Genomic DNA, 9,649 nt, shown 5'->3' with positions numbered 1-9,649 from the left:
TTACTGTGCTTTTCTAAATCAAGTGATAAAAAAAAAAAAAAATAAATTTTATTTTACCACCAAAATCTGTCGTTATAATCTGGCGACAAAAAGGGAAGTAAATCCAATTGCACGTCATGTATACTAAACGAAAGAAGAAAGTGGATCATAAATAAGTCTCTCTGTAAATAACAATTAAACTTGGACAAAATCCACAAATGGTCAATATGCTGATAAATCAGCGGTCACAAGATCGACATGTATCTGTATGGAATTTAACAAGCAATTTCATTAAAATTATATCATGTTTAAAGACCCAATTTTTTTACCGTACGGTTACCCGAGGAGGGGGAGTGGTCTTAGTAACAGTGGTGTTATTTACCTGGAGACCCCCAATACCCAAGATGTCAAAAATCTATATACACGTAGCATTACACAGGAAGTCTGTGTCTGGTGATCAGTGTCAATATTCCGTGTTTCGTGTCTAAATTTGAGTGAAACTACTTGAAATAATTGAAATACTTCAATAAAAAAATTTTTATAAATACTTTCAGCGATATATAATGAAGAAAAAAAAATTATATACAGAAATATCGTTTTTATATTTTAAGAAAATGCCAAATTAAAGAAAAGAACACAGAGTAAAACTGCAAAGTAAACATATCTTTTTTTAATTAAACTTGTGTAAATATCAAACTTAAAAAAAAATAAAATATTCCATTCATAGGTAGGCCTATCCGTCGTGTGAACATATACAATGTACCATACCACGATAGGAATATTGCCTACGTTCTGATCAACAATAGTGTCGAAAATATTCACCATTTCCGGGTGTTCGTGTGTTTAAATTTTATTTTATTGTTTGCAAGATTTCTTTTATACTTTTAAGAATTGATCTTTGGCTGTATATATTCACTTTTTAATTTCGAATATTGGGTATTGACAGATGTTAGGAAATTCGAACTAAAAGCTACAATCTCGAAACTCCTAGCTGTTTCTGACATTTCAGAACTTTACAACGGAACATGGTATAGATTGTATTCATATATACGTAGATAAAACATGTGAAAAATGAATTTTTATCCATGTCGTTTGTGCTAAATATCTTTTCTTATTTATATTTCAATTTTAATCGGCAATTAGCGTTTCGGTCTAAATTCTTCAGAGCAGATATTTTGGATGACATATCGCCTAAAATACAATATAGCCGTTGAGATTAAAAGCAAATATTTTATAAAGTCATGTTTTAATTATCTACTCTCAATTGTTTTTAAAATAATTTCTTTTTTACCAATATTCTTTTTTTAACCCCTGTGTATACAAAGCGGCTACATGAAAGTGTTTGACGCGTGACCAGGCAATCGTTTTCAGAAGACACAAACTCAGACTACCAGGTAGCACGGGTAGCTGGCCTGTCAATCAAATCAGAAGCTATTGTTTTTTTAATGATTGACAGGCGGTAAATTATTGATCTTGAATCAGGTAGATTTTGGGGGCGTTAACATAAAATTGGGTGTTTAAAGACCCAATTTTTTTACCGTACGGTTACCCGAGGAGGGGGAGTGGTCTTAGTAACAGTGGTGTTATTTACCTGGAGACCCCCAATACCCAAGATGTCAAAAATCTATATACACGTAGCATTACACAGGAAGTCTGTGTCTGGTGATCAGAGTCAACATTCCGTGTTTCATGTCTAAATTTGAGTGAAACTACTTGAAATAATTGAAATATTTCAATAAAAAAAATTAATAAATACTTTCAGCGATATATAATAAAGAAAAAAAAAATTATATACAGAAATATCGTTTTTATATTTTAAGAAAATGCCAAATTAAAGAAAAGAACACAGAGTAAAACTGCAAAGTAAACATATCTTTTTTTAATTAAACTTGTGTAAATATCAAACTTTTAAAAAAAGAAAAATAAAATATTCCATTCATAGGAGGCCTATCCGTCGTGTGAACATATACAATGTACCGTACCACGATAGGAATATTGCCTACGTTCTGATCAACAATAGTGTCGAAAATATTCACCATTTCCGGGTGTTCTTGTGTTTAAATTTTATTTTATTGTTTGCAAGATTTCTTTTATACTTTTAAGAATTGATCTTTGGCTGTATATATTCACTTTTTAATTTCGAATATTGGGTATTGACAGATGTTAGGAAATTCGAACTAAAAGCTACAATCTCGAAACTCCTAGCTGTTTCTGACATTTCAGAACTTTACAACGGAACATGGTATAGATTGTATTCATATATACGTAGATAAAACATGTGAAAAATGAATTTTTATCCATGTCGTTTGTGCTAAATATCTTTTCTTATTTATATTTCAATTTTAATCGGCAATTAGCGTTTCGGTCAGATATTTTGGATGACATATCGCCTAAAATACAATATAGCCATTGAGATTAAAAGCAAATATTTTATAAAGTCATGTTTTAATTATCTACTCTCAATTGTTTTTAAAATAATTTTTTTTTTACCAATATTCTTTTTTTAACCCCTGTGTATACAAAGCGGCTACATGAAAGTGTTTGACGCGTGACCAGGCAATCGTTTTCAGAAGACACAAACTCAGACTACCAGGTAGCACGGGTAGCTGGCCTGTCAATCAAATCAGAAGCTATTGTTTTTTTAATGATTGACAGGCGGTAAATTATTGATCTTGAATCAGGTAGATTTTGGGGGCGTTAACATAAAATTGGGTGTTTAAGCAACAATATATTGACACAAATTTCAAAGCTATTATGATAATCGTATTTGAAAATAATATCGATGAAATAATAATGAAACATTGAATCAAATGCTGTGTTGAATGGCTAGACAACGATGTGCACATTCAGCGAGCGTTACCCAAGGTACTCTAAGACAGGTGTGAAACCTCCAGGGCATGTCGTTTCCTGCTCTGGCACTGCTAATCCCTATACACAGGAAATGATCGTGCCTAATACTTTATACACAAAGAAACAGAATTCGTCAAAGAAAACGAAAGTATTTGATTTTTGCATTGAATATTTATTAAAAATTTCCATGTTATACCCCCTTCTTTAATTTAATTTCTTCCGTGAAGTTTATCATTATACAGTGTACATGCACATCCTATCTTATCTACTGAACATGAAAATCGAGAAATATTAAAATTAATGAGAAAGACATTGTTTACAAAAGTAATAAATGTTTATATGAAGGTGAAGAAGCGATATTTTTTCTTGATCTCTTGTATAAAGTTCACGTGCCCAAAATTAACTCTCGCCATCGAATGCCTTCCGGCTATTTGAAATGCCTGCACATTTTATATAAAAGAGGGAAATAAATTAAAGAAAAGTTTTCAAAATTTGGGAACAGAACATGAACGATGAGAAATAAAGAAGAAAAGATTTTTTTTCTTGATATCTTGGATAAAAAAAAAATTAAGTTCACGTGCCCACTACATGTAACTGCAGACTCTCGCCATCGAATGTTTTCCGGTAATTTGACACCTAAAGAAAAACGCCTGCACATTTAATATACAATAAAGCGAAATTAATTAAATTAAAGGTTCTAAATTTGGGCAAAGAATATAAACAATATTAAGATGTACATTTTTTCAAAGATGTACATTTTTTTTTCAAATGAATGCTGAAAATTAAATCATTTATCGAAACTCAAACAGTCTGAGTTCAGCATTTATTACAGTTCGCATATAATATGAAGATTGAAAAAAACTAATCAAAATTTTTAGTATTTAATTTTGTTTCTTGATAGACTCTAAATAACACAAAATAATTAATCAATTGCAATGTCGTAACCATTTAATAAAATTTTCTATTCAATTCAAAAGATTGATATGTAATTTTAGAAACAAAAATAAACCAATTTTTCTTTGTTTAAATTCTATTCATAGCAAAATAAATGGAAATACTTTTATAAATAAACAAACAGTGTCATTCTTTTTTTGTTACAGGGAAAATTCACAAATTAGAATTCGGAGAGATAACTCCCGTTTGTTTACGATACTAATTGTCAGTAATTGATCGATGATTTAACCGCGGCGGGGACAGGTAGGTGATGAATTTCCCGCGGAGGGAATGCGGTTTACCTGTTTCACCTGGCCAAATACCGCGTTGTGATTATACCGCGACGGGGCGCAGGAAATACGGGATCCGCGTTGCCTGTACTGTATAGCTACCCAGTTTATACCGTATAAAATGGGTAGCTATTAAATAATTAATTCATTGCTTAAATGAAAGTAAGTAGACCAAAACTTTTTAAAAAGTTGTCAAAACATATTTCTCACCTTTGCATGCTCCAGTTGAATGTTCTTTACAAGTTTGAGCTAAAAATAAAAGTGATGTGACCTTGACATACAAGAAAACAACGAAATGGTAGATACAACCTTTGTTTTTTGGCACTTATATAATGCAGTCTTTTCTTGCAGTTTAATTGTCATGTTTTAGCTATATAATCATAATTTTCATAAGTCTTCATAAATCATAAAGATAACATTTTCACAATGTCATCTTATACATGTAGATACTTTTCCGTGTCCAAATTGTTCACTAAGTTTCATGGTTACAAATTTGTACGCAAGTGAGTTAAGGCTATGTATGGAGGCTTATATGCAAAATATATAATTAAAACCCATAATTGCTCTACCTACTACACAGAAAATGTGAAGACTTATTTTCTAATACATCCTTGGTACCAACGACATGGGATAGCCAGTACACATTATGACATCATATTATGATGTCATCGACCTCTACTACACAAGTTTATGAGAAACATCAACAAAATCTCTTCGTCCAAAAGGCATACATTACTTTGTTTTACTGAAACAAGGTATAAAAGACACAGGATATTCCAAGGATTTAAGAGATTGCTGCACAAATGTCGACACTACAATTGTATAGTTAATATTCGTACAGTTTTAAGTTTAAATAGGGTAAAAATTAAAGTCCAGTGTAAGTTTCCTAAAATTTTTATCGATTAAGAAAGTGCATAGGATTTGTGCAGCAATTTTATTAGTTTTAAGAATGTTTTCCTTAATATTATACATTAATTTCAGGAAATAAAAAAATATGTAATACCGATTATTATAGGTATTATGTATTTTTCTTATTTCCTGAAATTTTTTGGTAAAATTGATAGGTACACGAACTCCTGTGGTATATGAAATAATTTATTATCTGTATCAGATAAATAAGCCCTTAGATCATGTAGATATAGTTTTTTCTGTTCATTCCTGTATATTTGAAGTTCAAAAGAAAAGCTCTGTCATTCTCTGATATTAACAAACACAGTCTATGTTTATTTCATGTACTGAATCACTTTAATTTCTCCTGAATCACATAATCCTACCCACAGCCTTCCCTCACTGTCCACACTCAATCCACTAGGTTTATCTAAACCACAATTGTCCACACATCCCAGGAACTGTCCATCCTGATCAAGGATGTGTAGACAGGCATTGTTATAATCTGCCACAATAATATGACTATTGGAGTCTGTCACTATATATCTAGGATTAAATGACTTCTCTCTCCTGGGTGGTGTACCATCGTATCGGAATCGGACTCTTCCTGTCTTGTCTACCACAACCATGATGTCAGCATTAAAATCAGTGACACAGATGTCTCCGTTGTTGTTCTCTGCCAAAGAAATTAGCATAGTGTATCCTTCTTTAAAGATTGTATTCCCATGTTCATCTTTATATATTTCCTGATTCATTGTTTTTCCTTGATAACATATTATTTTGTTTTGTTTGTTACTATTGACATTGACCAGTATGTCTCCTGACCTTGTACAGCACAGTCCCCATGGTCCCCAGCCCTGTGGTGGAGTGATCAGTACCTCTGACCTTCCTCTTCTGACAATGTTCACTGTTTTATTGAAATAATCACTGTATATCAGTTCTCCCTGCCTGGTCACAGAGATGGCACCAGGACAGAATGGGCATTGGGTGGTAATAGATTCCTGCACAGACCCATGTATGTCCACACGCCTTATAACTTTGTTATTACCACTAACCCAAGCTTCATCTGTTCCTACACAGACCACTCCCCATAAAGGGTAAACTTCAGTAGGAATGGTGGCTATCACTCTGGCTTTGTCTAATAACTCTCTCATAGACAAATGGAAGACTTCATCTGTCAGACTGGATAATGCTGACTGTGTTAATGCAGCCTTGTATTCACCTAATGATATGCTGAGTTCTCCCCCTTGGACTGCATTTGTTTTCAGTGAAGGAATTTCGACATCAATATCAGCAGGTATGTCTCTGTATTCCGTCAGTTTGGATTCGTAGTTGTTGACATCAGACACTTTGTTGGTCTTCAAGATTTCTTTTATTTGTGTAACAGTTTGCATCATATCTGGAATAAGATTTTTAAACTTGGATTGGTGAGATTTTAGAAAAGTGAGATGGTTTTCTCTCGTGGACTTGATCATTGAGTTAATTTTGTTGAAGATGTTATCCACTTCATGGTGCCATAATTGTCTGTGCTTTTCTGCTTCTCTTTCGAGTTCATTAAATTTAGCCATTGATGTGGAGATTTTGCCCGCTATATTGTCCATTTTCTTCTTGTACTTTGGAATAATAATGGATTCTATTTCTTGGTTTTCTTTTTCAATTTCACTTTTCTTTACATTAAAAATCTCTTGTATTTCCACAATCTTGTGTCCATTATGGGAACTGAAAATGCATTTCAGACAGACTTGGACATGACACTGTTGGCAGTGGGCCTCACATCTCTGGTTGGAGTGAACCTTACACTCAGGAAACACTGGCTGTATCTTCCTGTTGGTGAAATGAACAATGTCATGTGTTTGGGACTTGAATTTGTCCACATGTGTACTGACACAGTCCACACATAAACTGACTTGACAGTTGTTACAGAACTGCTGAGTAGGCTTAGGACAAAGGTCACAGGTGATGACCTCCTGAGCCCAGGAAGTTGGAGTGGCCATTGTCTTCTACTGGAACTGAAAATTTAATTTTAAAAAAAAATTGATAAAAGTTACTTAAGTGGTAGATGTATGAAACAACTTTTTGAAATGCCAACTCCATTTTCTTTACCGCTTTGTAGAATACTACTGTATACAGGGAAATTTTCGTCCCCGTTTTATTTTCGCCCCTTTCGCCCTTCCCTCACTTTGGCGAATTTAAAATGGTGCGAAATGAAATAATACAGTATAATTTCTTTAATAAAACTATGATTGGGCGAATTTAAAACGGGGCAAAATTGTTTGCAGGTGTGAAAGGGCGAAAATTAAACGGGGCGAAAATAACCCTGTATACAGTATATAATCCCTATTAACCACCCCTGCCCCTATAAGCGCCCCTCTAGGTCTTTTTAAATTGTCAGGAAATAAGGGCCCCCTTTACAGTGATAAAAATCATCAAGAATCGTATCAAAATCTGACAAAAATTGAAGAAAGTGAAAATGAAACTTGTCTATTATCCAATTTCCTGGTGAAAATGAATCATTTAGCATACTTTGGATGGATTATCTTCAAAATAAGTAAAGTTAGACATTCTTTTAGTGCTTCTTTGAATTTATTTTTTCTTTCAAAAGATTTTTTGGAAGTTAAAATATAACATTAAATATTAGAAAAAGGATACCAAAATAACCGCCCCCTTTTCACAATTTTCTAAGCGCCCGGGGCAGTTAATAGGGATTATAAGGTACTCGAAAAGGACTTTCTGTATAGATTAACATAGGAAATAATTTGAAAGGTAATTAAAACAATAATAAACGTAAGATGCTTAAGGAATATTTTAACATGATTTTTATAATGATAAACTGTTTGGAAAATCTGTATTGAATTACCTGTAAGTTTCAATCTTTAGACACTAACTAATTGGAAAGAATAAGCAATTCATCTCCCCACCCTAATATTCACCTGACTGGGAAGTACTTTCGGTTTAATATTTATACTTCCTGGTTACCTATCATCAAGTCATTGAGCATGTGCAGAGGCTGTTTGCTTGTCTTTGTAATCAGTGATCTATGTATGTCTTCTGATGCACAAATAGAACTATTGAGAAGTTTAAAAGGCAGTTATCAGAGTATTTTCTCGTTGTATACCTGATATGTGTTTCTCCCTAATTAACTAAAAAAAGTTTGACCATGTTGACATGAATACATGTATCTGATAGTATTTTAATACCTACTGACACCTACTTTAAAAAAGCTTTTAGGGTAATATTTATTAAATGAACTTGATATCAACTTGCAGACTTTTCACAGTCCATTTTATTTAATGTGTTTTAAATGATTACAAATTAGTACATTCTCTCTTTAGCCAACTGATTTAAAGCAATATTATCCAAATTTTATACTTGGTGTTCTTGCTTGGGCAGAATAACAACTTAGTACTTTTCAAAATATCCAACTGGATTGTGTTAAAATGGAGATGAAAATATCAGGAAGTTTTACCCTTTGGGATTTAAAATTTTTTTTTCTCCAAAAAATTCCATTTCCCATTGTAACTACATGGTGCACTCAGTGGTAATGACAGAGTACAATCTGATTTCAGGAGGTCACGATCAAGAAATCAATATGTACTCTTGTAAGATAAAAGAGATTTTTAAAACAAAAAAAAAACTAATATAATTCAACACAATCTATTTTTTCAGAGCATCACTGTGTACAACAAAAAGGGACAGAACTCCTTACGACGTTTATTTCACCTGAGCCGATTCTACCATCAGTACCAGTCCAAGTATACCATACTATCTAATCTAGTGGTCAATTACCTGAACGATCAACCAATGAAACGACAGGAAATCACAAAAACCAGACAGGACTGTGTAAGTATCTGTCATTTATCTGTTTGACCAATCTAATGGTTAATTATGTGAATGATTAAAGCAATATGAGCTGCATGTTGGACATCAGAAAAAAAAATTGTAAATTTATAATTAACTATTTCATTGACAGGAAAATAGAACATTTATAAACTTCTGTTGTTAATATTTGCAGTGGAAGAACTTTTTATAAGCTTCGGTTGAAGCAAAATTGAATTATTGTCGTCCTGTACAATAATGATTTCTTATATGATACTGTATATTCGGTTGTACAGAAATTTTTCTTCTGAAACATTTTAAAACTTTATTTTGGTCTTATTGATCTTACGGATTTAGATTACATACAGACAAATCATGATAACACATTTTATCAGCAAAATAAAATTCTCAAAAATGCAGCTCATTAGGGCTGTGTATTGAGCCAAAAATTTCGATACGATACGATACAATATTTTTTAAAGCGATATGCGATATATTGGATTCTAAGACAAGTCCATCAGAAAGGGCTTCTAATTAAATCATGTTAATGCATAAATTTCATAACAATTAAGTGTTTTATTACCCATTTTAAAGTTTTTGTCTCATTGTCTTTACAAATAACACTTCAAACTAAAACTTTTGATGACAGTAAAAGCAACTGTTCAAATAATTTTCTCTTTGTATTTTGTAATAATTTTAAAACTGTGTTATTTCCTTACAAATTATATCATTATTGATCAGTTTTAATTCAAAACAAGAGGCCCAGGGGCCACAGCGCTCACCTGAGCACATCGGGCTTGAATTTACTAACCCCCCCCTTCCAGGCGTTCATCATTTGAACAAACTAAAATCTACACTACCTGAGGATTATTCCACATAAATATCGCTAATCA

General features: G+C 32.6%; 2 protein-coding genes across 3 annotated transcripts in view; one reads left to right on the top strand and one right to left on the bottom strand.

The window, feature by feature from the left end:
* The window catches only part of LOC134230561 (general transcription factor 3C polypeptide 1-like), a gene marked incomplete at its 3' end in the record, with an annotated part of 39,144 nt that overhangs the window by 11,810 nt on the left and 17,685 nt on the right, over positions 1-9,649 (top strand). Inside the window, exon 6 of the mRNA XM_062712390.1 lies at positions 8,607-8,780. Coding sequence (XP_062568374.1) covers positions 8,607-8,780 — 174 coding nt within the window. The remainder of the gene's footprint in view (positions 1-8,606; positions 8,781-9,649) is intronic.
* LOC134230556 (uncharacterized) lies at positions 5,275-7,875 on the bottom strand. 2 transcript variants are annotated; one of them, XM_062712384.1, is made up of 2 exons: positions 7,798-7,875; positions 5,275-6,949 (listed from the first exon to the last, which is right to left on the bottom strand). In XM_062712384.1, the coding sequence occupies exon 2, from the start codon at positions 6,932-6,934 to the stop codon at positions 5,276-5,278; it is 1,659 nt and encodes a 552-aa protein (XP_062568368.1). In that variant the 5' UTR covers positions 6,935-6,949; positions 7,798-7,875; the 3' UTR covers position 5,275. The 2 variants fall into 2 exon arrangements, with proteins under 2 accessions (XP_062568368.1, XP_062568369.1); XM_062712385.1 differs by having other exon boundaries at positions 5,275-6,943; positions 7,822-7,866.

This window comes from Saccostrea cucullata, unplaced genomic scaffold, assembly GCF_032062105.1.
Source record: "Saccostrea cucullata isolate Sc308-1 unplaced genomic scaffold, CSIRO_AGI_Scuc_v1 ctg13151, whole genome shotgun sequence".
NCBI lineage: Eukaryota > Metazoa > Mollusca > Bivalvia > Ostreida > Ostreidae > Saccostrea > Saccostrea cuccullata.
The sequence above is the reverse complement of the archived record's forward strand: the minus strand, read 5'-3'. Positions and strand labels throughout refer to the sequence as shown.

What these genes read in the sequence shown, in the direction of transcription:
- LOC134230556 (XM_062712384.1), bottom strand. Translation starts at nt 6,934, where the DNA reads ATGGCCACTCCAACTTCCTGGGCTCAGGAGGTCATCACCTGTGACCTT.